Here is a 19476-nt window from a genome sequence, read left to right as displayed (position 1 = left end):
CTTAGTACTTCCATGAATAATTTTAAATACATGGTTTCATGAAATGGATTAATCTGATGGAAAAGTTTAATCAGTAGGATGGAAATAAGGACCCACTTTTCCAGTTACAAAAAAAATCTGTTCCAGAGCCAAAAAACCTTTAGGAGCTTCTCTGCTCACTCCTGTACCACTCCTAAACCTTCAGAACTATGTCCTGACATTCTTTCCAGATGGAATCAGAATTTAGTTTGGTTTGAGTGTTTAAAGAAAAAAAAGGTATTATTTGTTACATTGTGTAGAACATGAATTATTGTAAAAGGTTCTTATGACCAAAGTTGGTTTTAGATTCAGTGAATTATAATGCTAAAAATTTATCCTAGTGAATAACATAGTGTGAATGTTCTCATATGTTTCCATATTCATAATAGTCAATGCTGTTTTGAAAAATTAAATCCTATAAGACCTGTTTACTGTATTTTTTTAAATGTTTAGGTGGCTTTCCTGGAGGACAGATGCCTTCTCAGTATCCTGGAGGACAAGCTCCTTACCCAAGTCAGGTATTTCTGCTCCTATTTTTATATTTCATCCTAATCAGATAATGCCAAAGAAGGGCACCACTCCTTTGCTGACATTAGAGATTTCCATGAAGCAGAGGAGATGGTTTATTACAGTCACTGAAGATTCTAATCTTTGCTTCTGGTAGACACAATGCTCTCTTTGGTCCATTTGCTTGTAAGTGTGTCCTGATGATTTAATAAGACAAGGATAGGTTCCTTCTCACAGGTGATGATACTCGTAACTTTTTCATAGAGATTCACTTGGGTTCTTGGCATTGGTTTCTTTTTCTTTTTCCTTCGCTGGCAGTTACAACTATGAACTTGGGTGACTGAATAATTGGTATTTCTGGCAGTGTTTGAGAAAGTGTGGATTTGTTTTTTCTTTTTACCTTTATAACGTTCTACTCTTTTTTCAGATCAATACAGAATCCTTTCCTTCTTATCCTGTTTTCTCTCCTGTTTCTTTGGATTATAACAGTGAAGTGAGTAAGGTTTTCTAATGTTCACTAATTACTGGGTCCCTATATGTGCCTTTATTACTTTCTGATTTCTCGTGTATTTTTCTCTCACAACTTCCTTGAGGGCTCAACTATATCTGTTTTATCTTTATGTCCCTGTAGTGCTTGACAAGGCTTTAACTGTGGTAGCCAATTAATGTTTGTTGAATTGATTTCTCAGTAGCCCTGGAAGGTCTCCCATATATCAAATCTTTGCCCCATCTCTGTATAGCCCTTTATTTTAATATTGTTTTATTTTTAATTGCCTTATTAATTCTTTTATATCCTATGGAAGTTACCAGGAACACAAGCAGTATACTTTTATGCTTATCTTTATCTTGATTTTTCTTATTTATTTCCATACTGTTTATTCATAAAGATCTATTATTTTCAAGCTTTTTTTTAAAGCTGGGGTGGGATAGGGATTACAGTGTTGGAAGAGAAACACTTCAGCTATTTTCTGGCTTACTTTCTTGATTTAAGGAATTTGATCTCCAGAGAGATTAAGAAACTTGTTCAGGGCCACACAGCTAGTGAAAGACAAAGTTAAGACTAGATCTAGCTCTTCTGACTCGCAGACCAGTAGTCTTCCTGTTACACAGTGCTGCTTTGCTGATACTCTAAATGGTATTCCTTCAAAGCACATAGAGAACTGCTTTTGATCCTTTTTTTTATTATTGATTGTTGATGATATTGTAAATCTGTAACTATTTTAATGAGAATTTTTATTTTATTTTAGCTTAAGCATGCACATAGCTTTAGAAACATTTTATGACTGATTATAAAAGATTTTCAAACATAAAACACTAAAAATGAAACACATATACACATGTAACTCATGTGTAACAATTACTACCTTAAGATAGAACTAAAACCAGTAGGTGGAAGTTTACAGAGTGATAGATTTTGGAAGATATTTTACATGGAGGTGGAGTAGGCTACCTTGTGAGGAGAGAACTCCCTGTCACTGAAAGTCCTCTGGTAGATGTGCGTGTGTGTGTGTTAAGGGAAATGAAAATTTGTGTCTTGGTTGGGCATTTGGGCCAGGTGACCTTTCCTGATTGACCCAATTTTGTTTTTCAGCAGGAAGGTTGGCATCAAATGAGTGTCAAAGGGGGGAACTTTTGGTGGCAGATACTGTGCTGAGAAATTTTCCCTAGTTTGAGTTTTGACATCTAGAACATAGACCCTGATTTCCTTTAATTTAGTATAATGGCTGGAGGATAGTACTTTTGATGAAGATTCACTTCAAATGTAGACTTTCTACATAGAATAAGACAAATCCATTTTTTCCTACAGATGAAAATTGGAGTAGTTTTTTTTTTAAGATTTTTTAAAGATTTATTTATCTGGGAGAGAGAGCGAGCGCGCACACACACACACACACACATGCACATGTATTAAGAGAGAGTCTTAAGCAGCCTCCCTGCTGAGCAGGGAGCCTGACCTGGCGCTTGATCTCATGACCCCAAGATCACGACTTGAGCCAAACCATAAGTTGGACACTTAACTGACAGCGCCACCCAGGCAACCCATTTATTTGAGAGTGAGCGTGCACGCTGGGAGGTAGGGGCAGAGGGAAAGGGAGAGAGAAATTCAAGTGGACTCCGTGCTCAAGCCCATGACCCTGAGATCACCACCTGAGCCGAAACCAAGTGTCAGATGCTTAACTGACTGTACCACCCAGGCATCCCAGTTTTTGTTTTTTAAGAAAGAAGAGTATAACAGAAAATGAGAATCATCAAATAGTACATGTTGGGGGTTAGTTTCTCTTACTGCCTAGTCCAGTCCAAAGGCTTTTTGCCCTAACTTAGGATTTTAGTGAAGGTGCTTACATCAAAGGAACCTTTCTTAGTTTCTTGATACCATAAGGCTCATGTAAAGGCTTATGTTGAAAAAAAAAATTTAGGGGCGCCTGGGTGGCTCAGTCGGGTAAGTGTCTGCCTTCGGCTCAGGTCATGATCCTGGGGTCCTAGGATCGAGTCCTGCTTCGGGCTCCTTGCTCAGCGGGGAGCCTGCTTCTCCCTCTCCCTCTGCCTGCCGCTCCCCCTGCTTGTGTTCTCTCTCTCTCTGTCAAATAAATAAAATATTAAAAAAGAAAAAAAAATTATACTTGAATATTTGCAGTTGAGAATTTTTTCTTAAAACCACTATACAAATATTTGTTAGTTCCCTGCTTATATTCCTGGCACTATATTCATAGTGCAGGATGGTTGTTAGAAAAAAATGTTGTGTGAGAATATAGGTAAGTGGGAGAAATTATTGACCCTAAGAATGTTTGCTAAAAAATGGTCTGTTCCCTTTCTCCCCATTAATTTACCCCTGCAGTTGCTGGCATATTGCTATATTCAGTGGGTATAACTTTAAATGCAGTTTCAGTTGCCTAAAAAGCAATTGAGTCATTTTATATTTTGCAGTCATGTTGAATGCATCTTTAAATGATATTTTAAAGATAATGGGTTAAATAAAATATATTACTAAAATTCAGTTTTAAAAAACTGTGGTGAAATACCATCTCACTTCATCCCATCTCTCTTAAGCCCTGATTTGAATAGTTTAAGAAAACTATTGAATTGTTTCCTAGCTGTGTATTTTCAAATTTTTTTAGATTTTGAAATCACTTCAGACTTAAAAATGTAATAAAAATTGTACATAGGGGGCACCTGGTATGGTTCAGTTGGTTAAGCATCTGCCTTCGGCTCAGGTCATAATCCCAGGGTCCCGGGATCAAGCCCTGCGTCGGGCTCCCTGCTCAGCGGGGAGTCTGCTTCTCCCTCTGTCCCTCCCCCTTGCTTGTGTGCTCTCTCTCTCAAATAAATCTTTTAAAAAAATTATATTGCTTGTTTGAAACCTCATTGGGCAGCTCAATGTCTACCTAACTAAAATCCTTATTATATTATTATCTTTAAATCAAACACTGCTGCTCATCTCACACTATCCAGGGATCAATTTCTTTCTTTCCTGCTGTTCTAAGAAGGAAATCAAGACATAGGAAGATTGTGACAAGTTTCACAAGCTTGACTTTTCTTATCTCCTGAAAGTTTGGTGTTTAGCTGTCTTTTGGCAGGGAGAGGATAGGTCTTTCTTGCCTGTTCCAGAATGAGCCTTCATAATAAAATGCTCATATTCTTTGTCCTAAAACAAACATGACCTCCTTAGCTAAGAGTGATGACTGGGGAAGTCTTAAGTTGTCTTGTCAGCAGAGAATCCTGACTTAAAATTTATATTTTTGGGGGCGCCTGGGTGGCTCAGTTGGTTAAGCGACTGCCTTCAGCTCAGGTCATGATCCTGGAGTCCGGGGATCGAGTCCCGCATCAGGCTCCCTGCTCAGCGGGGAGTCTGCTTCTCCCTTTGACCCTCACCCCCTCATGTGCTTTTCTCTCTCTCTCATTCTCTCTCTCAAATAAATAAAATCTTTTTTTTTAAAGATTTTATTTATTTATTTGACAGAGAGACACAGTGAGAGAGGAAATGCAAGCAGGGGGAGTGGGAGAGGGAGAAGCAGGCTTCCCGCCGAACAGGGAGCCCGATGCAGGGGCTCGATCCCAGGACACTGGGATCATGACCTGCGCCGAAGGCAGACGCTTAACGACTGAGCCACCCAGCGCCTCAAATAAATAAGATCTTAAAAAATAATAATAAATTTGTATTTCTTTTACTAAAGACGTTTAAAATATTTTCATGTTTGTTTCTTCCCCAGTTTTATTGAGATATAAGTAACATGTAACATCGTTTTAGTTTTGGGTGTACAACATGATGATTTGATGTATTTTTATTTTTATTTTATTTTTAAATTTTATTTATTTGAGAGTGCAAGGGAGAGAGAGTACAAGCAGGGTGAGAGGCAGAGGGAGAGGGAGAAGCAGACTCCCCACCGAGCAGGGAGCCTGACGCAGGGCTTGATCCCAGGACCCTGGGATCATGACCTGAGTTGAAGGCAGACGCTTAACTCTCTGAGCCACCCAGGGGCCCCTGATGTAATGTTATCTTATGAAATGATTAGCACAATCCCTGACTTGGATTTTATGCCTCTTTTTTCAGCCTGCTGCGATGACTCAGGGAGTTCAAGGAACAGTCCAGCCAGCTGCCAACTTCGATGCCATGAGAGACGCAGAAATTCTTCGGAAAGCAATGAAGGGTTTTGGTAAGGAAAACAGGTTTTTAATCTTATTGATAATTTCAAGTGACTGAATCTAAAGTAACAATAAGCTTTATTTTTTAAATCAAATTTATGTGTCCACCTGTGCACATAACTCAATTTAATCTGACACCAGGCACCTTGTAAGCATGTAAGAGATGTCCTCAGGGAATACCCAGTACAGAATTCACCCTAACTTAAACATGTATGGTTCTTCCAGGCACAGACGAGCAGGCAATTGTGGACGTTGTGGCCAGCCGTTCCAGTGATCAGAGGCAAAAAATTAAAGCAGCTTTTAAGACCATGTATGGCAAGGTATATATATTTTTTTCTTTCCTGGCCACAAACAGTGGCCTATAGGCTCCATGTTTATTTTAGGTTGTATACTATTGTTTTATTAGTGCTGGTGGTGAGAAGTAGAGACAGCTAGATTTCAGAGACCCCAGGAGTGGTGTGTTCACTATTTATTTCTCTCAAAAGCCTTTCTAATTCTGGAGTAGTCCTTGATCTCATAGTCCTACTCATACCTCATATGATGTCTGATATGTGATAGATACTCAGTAGAAAATAGATTATGGCCACAATAGCATAACTGATAATAGATAAATTTATTATATCAAATAGGTAGATAAATAGTGTAATAGAGAAATAGTATGGTTCACAGTCTCCTTTACAGTGGGGTTCAAGGACTTACTATACAGCCCCTACTTATTCTTGGTGTTTGGCATCCTCTTCCACTCCTCTTCCTCCCTCTAAATATATCCTATATTATGATGCATGTAACTTCTTGCCATTCACCGCAAATGTCATGGTCTTTCAGACCTTTATGTTTGGTATACATTGTTCTCTTGGCCTAGAACACCTTTTCCTCTTTTTTTCTTCATGGCAAACAGCTTCTTCAGGATTTAGCTTGAATCAGCTACTATGAAGTTTGATTTCTCAGAGCAGAATTTTGCTGCTGCTTTCACTGTGGTCCAGTCACATTTTGTAAAACCTCTGCCGTAACTGATCTCATTCCCTACTCCCTGCAGCAATGAGCTCCCCTCAGGCAAACCACGTCCAATTCATCTGGGCATTTTCAGCACCAAGTATAGGAATAATAACAAATAGCCACTTAATAAATATTTGCTGAGGGGCACCTGGGTGCCTCAGTCTGTTAAGCGTCTGCCTTCGGCTCAGGTCATGATCCCACAGTCCTGGGATCAAGCCCCGCATCGGACTCCCTGCTCAGCGAGAGCTTGCTTCTCCCTCTCCCTCTGTCTGCTGCTCTGCCTACTTGTGCTCTCTCTCTCTCTGTTTCTCTGTCAAATAAATAAATAAAATCTTAAAAAAACAAAACCAATGTTTGCTGAATGGATGATCAGTGACAAAATCGAGCAAGATTCAATGGGTAAAAAGCACTATTCCTTCTTAGATATAAAGGGGAAAGCTGGGTAGCATTGTTTTTCCATTTAGATGGGAATCCTAAAATTTCCTAACATGCTCTGGATCCAGTTTACTTTTCTCAGAATGGGAATAGAGGTTCCTTGGTTTGTCCGACTTCATCTATTCTACTCTGCCTTACTCTCTCTGCCTGGCCCAGATCTACTTCTTTAGTCTTAAAGCTGATGAAGCGACACAAACTCTAGATTTCCTTAGGGTTCAACATCAGATTCACTTCTCTAACGAAAGTATTTTCTGTATTATGAATCTCTTTAGTTAATATATAGCCTGTGCTATGCTGTCCTGAATTTTCTCCTATATCAGTTTAGAATTAAAACTAAATTCACAGCCTGTGTTTTTTTTGCTCCCAGCCCCCTTTTGTCTTGGCTTCCTACTAATTAATACAAATATCATTTGTTGTGGAGTTGTCCTTGATTCCACATTCTTCTTTATCAATCAGTCTGTGAGTACTCATTCAGTGCCTACTGTATGCCAGGCACTTTGTCCTAGCATCCAGTTACTGACAATATCTCCTTGATCTAATATGTAAAGGGTTCTTTTAAAATTTGTCTTCTATCTCAAATCCACCACTCAAATCCAAGCCTTTATTACTTCTTACCTAAGTGATCTGGTTGCAAAAATGTTCTTATCTAAAGTCTCTTTATCGTCACAGTCCATACGGCCTATGGTTGTCATTTCAGTGTCTTTTTCTTGCATAAAAGCTTCCAGTGGCTCCTCCCGGTATGCAGAATCAAATCCACATTCTTTAGTTTGGTGTTCAAGGTAATAACACAAGCGTATCGTTAAAACTGTGTCTCACTAATCTTTGAGAACATTCTCCTCTAACAAAGTTGGTTATCTTCTTCATTAAACAAGCTTTGCTCATTCTTGCCTCATACTGGTGATTCTCAACCTTAGCTGAGCATCATAATCTCCTTTCAAACTTAAAACACATGCAGAATCTCTGAGTATTTGTCCTCTACATCGTGTGTGTGTGCATAGCCAAGACTGGGAACCATGTTTTCTGTTTCTCATTTATGTTCCTCCTCCTCGCCTGAAATATCTTTCTCCTTCCTCTTTGCCTGCTAATGTTTATATACTCTTTAAGATCTGGACTAGAAGCTTTCTCGGAGTTCTCTAGCCCAGTTTAACTTCTTCTGTTTCAGCTTTTTCTGCTGGTTATCTATGTGCCGTTTACTCATCTGGTACTGGAGTGGAGGCTGCCTTATATTATCTCTTTTTAGATGTTTATCTTTCCGAATAAGAACACAGTGATGATGATTCCTACTTCTGCACAGAACAAGAACAGTTTCTTGTGTGAAACAAATATCTGTTTATCATTTTGTTAATCTTAATTCTTTATTTCATGTATCTATCTTTGTACCTGGTATAGTGAAACTATAGTAGGAATTTATTAAGTGTTTATTGGTAGAATGAGTAAAATACATCTGCTTGAGGGGTGCCTGGGTGGTTCAGTCAGTTAAGTGACTGACTCTTGACTTTGGCTCAAGTCATGGTCTCAGGGTCCTGGGATCGAGCCCTGTGTTAGGCGTCTTGCTCAGCAGGCAAGTCTGCTTGGGGATTCTTTCCTCTCCTTCTGCCACTCTCCCCACTCATGTGCATTCTCTTTCTCTTTCTCAAATAAATCTTTAATAAATAACTAAAATACATCTGCTTGAGATGTTGGCGAGGATGCAGAGAAAGGGGAACCTTCTTGTACTCTTGGTGGGAATGCAAACTGGTACAGCCACTCTGGAGAACAGTATGGAAGTTCCTCAGAAAGTTGAAAATAGAGCTACCCTATGACCCAGCAATTGCACTACTAGATATTTATCCAAAGGATACAAACATAGTGATTCCAGGGGCATGTGCCCCCCAGTGTTTATAGCAGCAATGTCCACAATAGCCAAAATATGGAAATACACCATGGAATATTACTTGGCCATCAAAAAGATTGATCGCAGCTTGCCATTTGCAGCGAAGTGGATGGAACTAGGCTGTATTATGCTAAGCGAAATCAGTCCGTCAGAGAAAGACAAATACCATATGATTTCATTCACATGTGGAATTTAAAAAACAACACAGATGAGCATAAGGGAAGGGAAGGAAAAATAAGATGAAATCAGAGAGGGAGACAAACCCTAAGAGACTTTCAACTATAGGAAACAAATTGAGGGTTGCTGAAAGGGGTGGGGCAGGGGGGGAGGGGGTAACTGGGTGATGGGCATTAAGAAGGGTACTTGATGTAATGAGCACTGGGTGTTAGAGGCAACTGATGAATCACTAAACTCTACCTCTGAAACTAATAATACACTATGTTAATTGATTTTAAATTAAAAAAATATATTTGCCTGAGTGTAACAAACTTTAAATGTATATTGTTTCTAGTATATACTATTTAAGTTTGAAATTTAGGTTTTCATAAAGCAACTCAATTCCATTTTTCCATATTTTTCTTAAAAAATTTAAGCAACAAAATTTGGAGAGCACACATACTTAGTTTGTATTTGTAATTAAACAGGATTTAATCAAAGACCTTAAATCAGAGTTAAGTGGAAATATGGAAGAACTGATCCTTGCCCTGTTCATGCCATCTACATATTATGATGCCTGGAGTTTACGGAATGCAATGAAGGTGCTGTATGTCATTTACTTTGTATATTTTATCCTATTTCAAATGTAAAACCCCACATGTTATAGCAGTTTTGAATTTACAGTGACAGCTAAATCAATACATAATATCATCTGAATATATAGGGCTTTTCAGGTCTGGAGGCCAAAGAAATATTTGATGGAATAGTAAGATTTAATTAACTTCCAGCGATTTTTGTTTTTCTTTTGTATAATTCTCCCTTTCTTCATTTCACATAGGGAGCAGGAACTCAGGAACGTGTATTGATTGAAATTTTGTGCACAAGAACAAATCAGGAAATCCGAGAAATTGTCAGATGTTATCAATCAGAATTTGGACGAGACCTTGAAAAGGACATTAGGTCAGATACATCAGGGCATTTTGAACGTTTACTTGTATCCATGTGCCAGGTGAGTACAGCATGAATATATGTTGATGGAGGGAACATTCTTCACTTTCTGTGACCAGTGAGCATTCTTTATTCCTTTTAGTATTTAGTCTACTTGGAATCTTGCCATCTTTAAGAGGGGTAACACAGAATCCTATGTACAAATTTCTTTTAGTCACAATTGAGATTGATTTCTTCAGATCTGGCTTTTGTAAGGGATTAGAAATTAACCTCTTTGAAGTTATATGGAATCAGAAATCAACTTGCAGCTCTATATTTTAGGCTAGGGATGAATCTTGTACTTTAAGCTTAGCATTGTACAGTCAGTTAAATTGGACCATCAACTGAAAATATGCAGGACTGCCATGGAAGTGCTAGAGGAGGTGAAAACTGAGGAGAGCCAGAAATGCAGAAACATTTCTCAGACTTGACAGTAATGTTGTGATTAGCACCTTCCTTATTCTGATTTCCCAGATGTGCTGGAGAAGTGACAAAAAATTCTCCGAAGAGAGTATTTGGAATGATATTAAACACACTTACAGAATGAGATGATGAGGGTTTATTTGAAAGGAATGACACAGAAGACCAGCACACTGATTCAGCATCAGGAGTTATTAGCTTTCCTGCTAGTACACAAGGTTGGACAGTCCAGAGGGATCAGAGAGTAGAGGACAAGCTCTTCAGAGCAAAGGGAGATAGTTGCAGGAAACAGTACGCCAGAGTGAGTGGGTGGGTGTGGACATGAGAAAAAAGAAAGCAAATGGATGGGAAGAAATTGAACTTACCTACGATGGAATAACAGAGTACGGGGTAGATTAGCATTTAAAAACAACAACAAAAGGAAGACAAAAGCAGGAACAGATTTAACACTAAAAAATGATTAAAACTTTATATGAGGTGTTGAATCTATGCAAATTCAAGGCCCATCTATTTTATAAAGTAAAGGGACCTCTTTCAGGGAGTGAGCAGAGGAATGGCTTCCCAGGAAAATGAGACTGGTGTTGTGTATTTGAGTCCAAAGGCAGTCAGCTGGGGAGTTTTTCCTGAACATCTTTTCATGTGCTATCTTTAGTCTCCCATTATAGAATATGCTTCTGCATATTTCTTGTGCCCAGTGCTCTTCAGAATACAGCATCTCCCCTTCAAGGAGCACCTCTCCATTTTGTTCCTCAGACAGACACGGAGACTAGAGGGCAGGCTTTCCTTCTTTTGGGTTTGTATTTCTATTTTTTGAGAGAAACCAAATGCCCATCTAAGCTTTCCTCTCCTTCAGGCCCAGAGCTTCCTCTGTGGCTCTCTCCTTTTCCCAAGGAAGAGTTTGGTATACAAATTGGCATAGTCCAGCAGAACTTGAGTTATTTATAGCTTCTAAAAAGCTCATGTATCATTTGTATGTGTACATTCAAAATAAAACTTACATGTTGTGAGATTACACTTGGTTGAAGGAAAGGAGGTTCATGAAGCCTCCATATTATATGTTCCCATCCTTGACTTAAATTCTTTGAGGGCAGGGACCTTGTCTTTCTTGTGTCCCTACCACCTAGCACATCCTGTCGGTTCTGACTAATACAGCCTCACACAAAACAAGCGCTCTATACCTTTTAGCTGCATGAATGAATACAAAGTGGAACTCAGTATAACGCATAATGATCTTAAATCCCAGCTAAGGAGAATTAATTTCTTCACTTGAGTAGTTTATATTTCCTAGTAGAGATGTTTTTCTTTCTTTTTTTTTTTTTTGTGGGCGGGGGTGGGTTGTATAAATATATATATATAAATTTTTTAAAAAAATTTTATTTATTTATTTGACAGAGAGACAGCGAGAGAGGGAACACAAGCAGGGGGAGTGGGAGAGGGAGAAGCAGGCTTCCCGCTGAGCAGGGAGCCCGATGTGGGGCTCGATCCCAGGACCCTGGGATCATGACCTGAGCCAAAGGCGGAAGCTTAACGACTGAGCCACCCAGGCACCCCATATATAAATTTTTTTTTTTTAAAGATTTTATTTATTTATTTGAGACAGAGAATGAGATAGAGCATGAGAGGGTCAGAGGGAGAAGCAGACTCCCTGCCGAGCAGGGAGCCCGATGTGGGACTCAATCCAGGGACTCCAGGATCATGACCTGAGCCGAAGGCAGTCGCTTAACCAACTGAGCCACCCAGGCGCCCTATAAATTTTTTAATGGAAACTTTTCTGGTTTAACTTTGTCCTCAACGTCCTGAAAACCTCTCATTTTAACATAACCTCATTAAGCCATGATCGAATATTATAAACTCCAAAGTTGGCAGTATAATAAAGTACTAGTTATGCTAGTACAGCTTCTTTGGAAATGAAGATATGCACGACAAACTTTATGCAGTGATCTTCAATAAATTGTCCCTTTAAGTCCAAAAATGACTAGATTGGTAAGAAAATTTTTAGTAGAACTTGTATCAGGTTTTCCAATTCCTGCCTTCCTCTTTTGCAGGGAAATCGTGATGAGAACCAGAATGTTAACCACCAGTTGGCTCAGGAAGATGCTCAACGTCTCTATCAAGCCGGTGAAGGGAGACTAGGGACAGATGAATCTTGCTTTAACATGATTCTTGCCACAAGAAGCTTTCCTCAGCTGAAAGCTACTCTGGAGGCTTATTCCAGGGTATGAGCTTTTCTTTTGAAGATTTGGCTTCAGTTTTTAAGTTGTGAAAATATTTTAACCCCTATACTTTTTGTTTGCAGGTGGCTAATCGAGATTTGTTAAGTAGTGTTGCCCGTGAATTTTCTGGAAGTGTTGAAAGTGGTTTAAAGACCATCTGTAAGATACTTTTATGTTTTGCTTTGTTTTGTTTGTAGATGAAGAAGCTTTGAATAGTTGTTTCCATTAAGTGACGACAATTAATATAGCCTCCTGGGAATCTGCTTAGGCAGAGGTTGAGCTAATTCTATGTTTTTAAATACAGGTGGTGTGATCAAAAAGGGTTCTTTGGAATTATTAATTATTATTATTAATGCATGGCTCAGTCCCAGGACCCTGAGATCATGACCTGAGCTGAAGGCAGATGCTTAACTGAGCCACCCAGGCATCCAGAACCACCTTTTTTAAAAGTTTATTTATAATCTCTCCACCCAGTGTCAGTTTTGAACTCACAACCCCGAGATCAACCCCTGACTGAGCCAACCAGGTGCGCCTCAGAAAACACCTTTCAAATATTCAGCCCAATGAGACCCTTTTCCCTTTTGAAATAAAAGCAAGAACAAAACCCAGTTTGTGGTGTTCTTTGAGATGTCCAATGAAATGGAAATTCTCATGGAGAATATATGACGAAAGAGTATTAGTAACACATTGGTATTAGCAATTGAGTGTCCTACAAATATTCCTGTAGTAATTGTAGCTAAAGGAATAATGTAAAGTTAGTATATCTCTACCATCTGCAGGAAGAGACTTTGCTAAGTTAATTTTCCGAAGAGAAAATGTCAGACTTATTATCATTCTCAAATTTAGGCTCAAATCTGTTTTTTATACTGGAATGTATCTCCTACCCTTCTGTCAGCCAAATGATATAACTGATGTCTAGAATTCAGATATTTCAGTCATTATTTCTTTTAAGTAAGATATCACCAGGGCGCAGTTGTCACAGATTTTCTCACTTGAAGGGGAAAAAATGTAAAGAATCTAAGCTCTTGCATCTATGGAGGAAAAGAGGGATTTATTGGGAGAAGGATTCCTTTAGATTAAAGGTAGCCTGTCTGATGCAGCTAGAAAGATAGATGAATGCTGAGAAAAGTCAAGATTTCGCTATGATTATAAGGATCAAAGGCAGGCTAGAAGTGATAAATGAAGCTGGAGCATGGATACCTTTGTCAAGGCATCATGTGTCAAGTATCTCTAACTTGCAGTGCAATGTGCCCTGAACCGCCCTGCCTTCTTTGCTGAGAGGCTCTACTATTCTATGAAAGGTGCCGGCACAGATGACTCCACCCTGGTCAGGATTGTGGTCACTCGAAGTGAGGTGAGGCTTTCTTTTCTTGTCTGATCTTACTTGATTTTTTTTTTTTTTTTAAGATTTATTTATTTGAGAGAGAGAAGGGAGGGTAGAAAATGCAGGGGGGGAGGGGTAGAGGGAGAGAATCTTCAAGCAGATCCCCCTTCCCCCGAGTGTGAGCCCATGTAGGGCTCTATCCCAGGACCCTGAGATCATGACCTGAGCCAAAATTAAAAGTCAGACACTTAACCAACTGCGCCACCCAGGCGCCCCTGAGCTTAACTTGATTCTGAATATTGATTTCCTAAAAGTTCCTCAGCTGGGGAGTAGGAGGGATGTTAAGAGCGAACTCCCTTTGTCACCGCTGGTAGAGGCTGTATTAAAGCACAGTGTTCACTCTCCTCATGCCGTGAGAGAGGATTGGGTTAGTGAAACAGACCACTGTGTCTCAGTGTAGGCAGTGCCAAGAGATTTTTCTACTTGAGAAAGTCTGTGGAGAATACTGATTTATGTCAAGTTGGAAAATGTTTTTTATTTTACTAATGTAAAAAATTGTATGAAAGATTAATCCTATTGGATACAAAAATTCTTGAAATTTGGCATGCCTTCTAATTATAAAATAATTTTTAAAAACTTATCTTTTTCTCTTCACCTAAATATACCTCAAATGCTTTCCTTTCTTTGACTTTGTATATATATTGGACTTCTTTCTTACTTGAAAGAAAACATGCCACTAAATTATAGTAGAGAAGGTAAATCAGTTTCATAAAGACAACCATTTTTCTCTGTATACAATCAGTGTGAAGCCGTATCACAATGATGTACTAATAATGCAATATTTGTAAGGCATAAATCTCACTGCTCTTCTAATCAGGATCCCAAATTGAATAAAAATCACAGCAATTTCTAATTCTGCATAATAAAGCCGAATAAAAGAAAAAGTTGCAAAACTCTACCTTCCAAAGCCCTGGTAGGTCCATTGGACAGTTATAGTGGTCTTATGTCAAAACTGTATTACTTTTTTAAAGATTCAGCTCTTTTGACTTAGAAGAGTAATTTGCATCTATCTTATTTTACATAAATTACATAAATTGTTTTTAAAAAACTGTGTATTTGTACTTGGACCTAAGTTTTCTAAGCATGATCTCTTCTTTAAATCGTAATAAAATATACACAACATAAAACTTAACATTTTAACCATTTTAAAGTGTTCATTCCAGTGGCTTAAATTAAGTACATTCACATTGTTGTACAGCCATTACCACCACAACTTTTTCACTTTCATAAAACCGAAATCCATACTCATAATAATTCACTGTTCTCCTTTCTCCCCCCAGCCCCTGGCAACCATTATGCTTTCTCTTCCTATGAATTTGACTACTCTAGGTACCTTGTATAAGTGGAATCATACAGTATTTATCCATTTGTGACTGGCTTCTTTCACTTAGCATAACATTTTCCAGGTTCATCCATGTTGTAGCATGTGTCAGAATTTCTTTTTAAGGCTGAATAATGTTCCATTGTATGTGTAGACCACCTTCTGTTTATTCATCTGTCAGTGGACACTAGGGTTGCTTCCTCCTTTTGGCTATTGTAAACACAGGTGTACGAATATTTGCTTGAGTCCTTGCTTTCGCTTTTTTGTGTATACCTGGAAGTGGAACTGCTGTATCATATGGTGGTTCTGTTTTATTTTATTTTTGAGGAATCACCAAACCTTTTTCTACAGCGGCTGCACTGTTATAGTCCCACTAGCAATGTTACAAGGGTTCTAATTTCTCCACACCCTTGCCAACACTTGTTATTTTCTGTGTTTTTGAGAATAACCATCCTATCAAATGGTTTTATTTTTTTAATTGTTTTTAAATGACCAATATTTTGAGGATAATAGATGAAACTGGTACCACCCTTATTCAGTATTTTTAGAGAACAGTGAATCAGCCCTTTCCTGGGTAATGCTAGCATTGGTATGAATGCTACCTATCAAATGTTGGTCATTTGGTCCCCCCACCAAGCTTTGATTATAATTAGGTTCTTTTCATTATTAAAGAATAATTCTAATAAATATCAGTTTTCTTTTAATACTTTTTTCTAACATCAAAAATATCATCTCTTGCATGCAGATTGATCTTGTACAAATAAAACAGATGTTCAGTCAGATGTATCAGAAGACCCTGGGCACAATGATCGCAAGTGACACAAGTGGAGATTACCGAAAGCTGCTTCTGGCCATCGTGGGCCAGTAGGAGGGATTTTTTAAATAAATGAAGCATATCCTTCAGTAATTGACCTGCATGCAGCAATATCAACCACCACCTAAGCAAAAGAGCTTTTTACCAAGGACTGTGTCAGGGTATTGTGCTTGGTTTGCACATGTGGTTATTGCCTTAATTCCAATGTTACTTTTTCTCTATGTACAATCAGGGTGAAGCCATATCACAATGATGTACTAATAATGCAATGTTTGTAAGGCATAAATCTCACTGCTCTTCTAATCAGGATCCCAAGTTGAATAAAAATCACAGTAGTTTCTAATTCTGCATAATAAAGCTGAATAAAAGAAAAAGTTGCGAAACTCTGCCTTCCAAAGCCCTGGTAGGTCCATTGGACAGTTATAGTGGTCTTATGTCAAAACTGTATTACTTTTTTAAAGATTCAGCTCTTTTGACTTAGAGTAATTTGCATCTTATTTTACATAAATTGATATTCTATATTTATAAACACTAAACTTTCCATATAGGAAAGGGATGAGTATTGCCTATAGCACCTTTTAAAAAAAGGGATTATATGTTTATATGCATAAAATATATAGCCTATCTCTATGTCTAAAACTCCCTAAAGATCTTTATTGGCCCTTGGTTTTAAAAAAAACATTATGAAAGACTTTAAAAATTAGTTACAATTTAATCATGATTGAAGAAAGTGAAGCTTGACATATATAGGAAGGAGGAGCTTAATTAGTGAATGAAGCTTACAGTATGGGAAAATTGGATCCCAGCTCTTTGGAGAAGTAGTTCAGAAGCTCAATTAGTGGTGTAGCAGGATGATTACAAAACCCATTGGCTTATCCCCACTACTGAGCAATTACTTATTGAGTATATTGAACATTATAATAGGTAGTCAGGAGAAACACAAAGGAGGTTTGTAATATACTGGGGGCTCTAAACAAAAATTAAGACAAAAAAATTGTAAATACTAGATGATAAATTCTGCTGAGGATGAGAACCCTATTTATTCTTTGTGTGAAGCTTCCCAGCACAAAGCAGAAATATAATACAGATTTGGTGAATGCTTATACTCAGAATTGAGAAGAACAGTAAATATCAATTATAGTTCAATGAACATTGGTTTTGTGTAAATACCAAGGGGCATATAAGGTGGTATAAGATACAACCTTACTCTAAGAGAGATAGACCTCTCTCTGTACAGTTGTAGTGAAGGCAAGATATATGGGTAGAAGGATAATGAGTTAAGATGGATGTTAATTACTTTGAAATAGTTTCATTGAAAAAGGTGAGTTTTGATGTAGATTTTGAAAAAGTAACAGTGATGGGATTTGGTAATACGGGAAGTGGGGGTAAGGTATTCAGGAAAGAAAAGATATGAGCAATATATTTTTAAACTTTTTGAAAATTGAGATATAATTTATATACCATTCACCTTTCTAAAGTGTACACTTCAGTGGTTTTTAGCATATTCAGATTGTGCAATCATCACCATAATCAATTTTGAACATTTTCATCATCCAAAAAGAAACTTTAGGCCTACCAGTAGCCACTCCTCATTCCCCCTCCTTCTGTCCCGCCCCTGGCAATCACCAATCTACTTTCTGTTTTTATGGATTTACCTATTTTGGGCTTTTCATATGAATGGAATCATTCAATATGTGGCCCTTATGTCTGGCTTCTTTCAATTAGCATACTTTTTTTTAGGGCTCATCTGTGTTGTAGTGTGAGTCAATACTTCATTCTGTTTTGTGGCTGAATAATCCACTATAAGGACATACATTTTTTTTGTCCATGCATCAGTTGATGGACATTTGGGTTGTTTTCACCTTTTGGCTATTATGAATAATGCTGCTGTGAATATTTATGTACAAGTTTTTGTGTGGACATGTGTTTTCAGTTCTGTTGACTTTAGAACTAGGAGTGGAATTGCTGGATCACAGTATCTTTATGTTTAACTTTTTGAGGATCTGCCAAACTGTTTTCCAAAACAGCTGCACCATTTTACAGTCCTACTAGCAGTGAACCCAGCTTCCAATTTCTCTTCATCCTAACCCAACACTATCATTATCTGTCTCTTTGATTATAGCCATCCTAGTGGATGTGAAGTGACTTCTCCTTATGGCTTTGATGTGCATTTTCCTAATGACTTTTCTTGTGCTTATTGTCCATTTGCATTATCTTTGGAAAAATGTCTTTTAATATTTTGTCCATTTTAAAATTGGTTGTCTCTTTATTGTTGAGTTGTAAGGGTTATTTATGTATTATTCTGTATAGTAGACCCTTACATGATTTTGTTCTCTATTCTTTTATGAAATGGTTAGTTTAGATGCAGCCACAAGAGGATACCCAGGAGAGGCTCAGGAAAACAATTTATTATACTCAAACATCCTAGAGACAAGAGGCACTGCACACACAGGGCCACATGGGAAAGACACCAGGGTGGTCAGGAGGCCCAGGGGAATGCTTAGGTCATGACCTTTATTGGGGTTTCTGGAAAGGCAAAGCAGGACAGGGCAAACAGTTCATTATTGGCTAGTTTGAGTAATTCTGTGAGTATCTGGGCTACATGAGTGGTCTCTAATGTCCTCATACCTGGCCCAGGGATAATTAAGGCAGAGGAATATTGCCTCCTGTGGTGAGGGCCTGATATAGGAGGTATGACTCTGGATCGGTTAGTTTGTACATCAAAGGCATGCTCCTTGCTGGGACCTTTGTTATCTCAATGAATGGGCATACCAGGGAGGAAGTAGTCACTTCCCAGTCAGAAAAGTTTTTTAAGATAGAAAAACGTAATACACAAAGAATTATATATCCACTCACTATAGATTTCCAAATATTTTCTCCCATTCTGTGGATTGCCTTTTTACTTTTTTTTTTTAACTCTTTTTTTTTTAAAGTAATCTCTACACCCAACATGGGGTTCAAACTCACAACCCCAAGATCAAGAGTTGCATGCTCTACCAACTGAGCCAGCCAGGTGCCCTCTTTTTACTTTCTTGGTGTCCTTTGATGCACAAAAGTTTAAAATTCTGATGACGTCCAATATTTCTATTCTTCGGTCACTTGTGCTTTCAGTGTCATGTCTAAGAAACCATTGTCTAATGAAAGCTTAGCATGATTTACCCATATGTTTTCCTCTAATATTTTTATGATCTTAGCTCTTATATTTAGGTCTTTGACATTTTTAGTTCATTTTTACATATGGTGAGGTAGGTGTCCAACTTCTTTCTTTTGCATTTGGATATATGGTTGTCCTACAATCATTTGTTGAAAAGACTGTTCTTTCCCCCATTGAATGGTCATGGCAGTCTTGCCAGAGATCACTGACCATAAAGACAAAGTTTTATTTCTGAACTTTCCATTCCATTTGTCTATACATTTATCCTTATGCCTTGATTAAGCTGTACTTAATTACTTGATAACTAGCTTTGTAATAAGCTAGAAATTGGGAAGTGTGAGTCCTCCACTGTGTTCTTTTTCAAGATTGTGTTTGCTATTCTGGCTCTCTTGCATTTCCATACAAATTTTAGAATCAGCTTGTCAATTTCTGCAAAAAAAAAATCATCTGGGATGTTGATAGTGATTGCTTTGACTCTAAATCAATTTGAGGGTGAGCAATACATTTTTTTTAAAAGATTTTATTTATTTGACACAGAGAGAGAGACAGCTAGAGAG

The 19476-nt window shown here is 38.0% G+C and overlaps 1 protein-coding gene across 2 annotated transcripts in view; it reads left to right on the top strand.

The window, feature by feature from the left end:
- The window catches only part of ANXA7 (annexin A7), a 29766-nt gene extending 10421 nt beyond the window's left edge, over positions 1-19345 (top strand). Inside the window, exons 5-14 of one of the 2 annotated variants that reach the window (XM_045878065.3) lie at positions 472-536; positions 953-1018; positions 5075-5177; positions 5392-5486; positions 9115-9228; positions 9465-9635; positions 12079-12249; positions 12330-12405; positions 13488-13600; positions 15697-19345. In XM_045878065.3, the coding sequence (XP_045734021.1) occupies positions 472-536; positions 953-1018; positions 5075-5177; positions 5392-5486; positions 9115-9228; positions 9465-9635; positions 12079-12249; positions 12330-12405; positions 13488-13600; positions 15697-15819 (1097 nt within the window). In that variant the 3' untranslated portion in view covers positions 15820-19345. The remainder of the gene's footprint in view (positions 1-471; positions 537-952; positions 1019-5074; positions 5178-5391; positions 5487-9114; positions 9229-9464; positions 9636-12078; positions 12250-12329; positions 12406-13487; positions 13601-15696) is intronic. The other variant, XM_045878066.3, reaches the window with a different exon arrangement.
- The last annotated feature ends 131 nt before the right edge of the window (positions 19346-19476 follow it).

The sequence above is a fragment of the Mirounga angustirostris genome, unplaced genomic scaffold (genome assembly GCF_029215605.1).
Source record: "Mirounga angustirostris isolate CCGP_5_RB_7025 unplaced genomic scaffold, mMirAng1.0.hap1 SCAF_6, whole genome shotgun sequence".
NCBI classification, from domain to species: domain Eukaryota; kingdom Metazoa; phylum Chordata; class Mammalia; order Carnivora; family Phocidae; genus Mirounga; species Mirounga angustirostris.
This window is presented reverse-complemented; position numbering and strand designations above follow the sequence as displayed.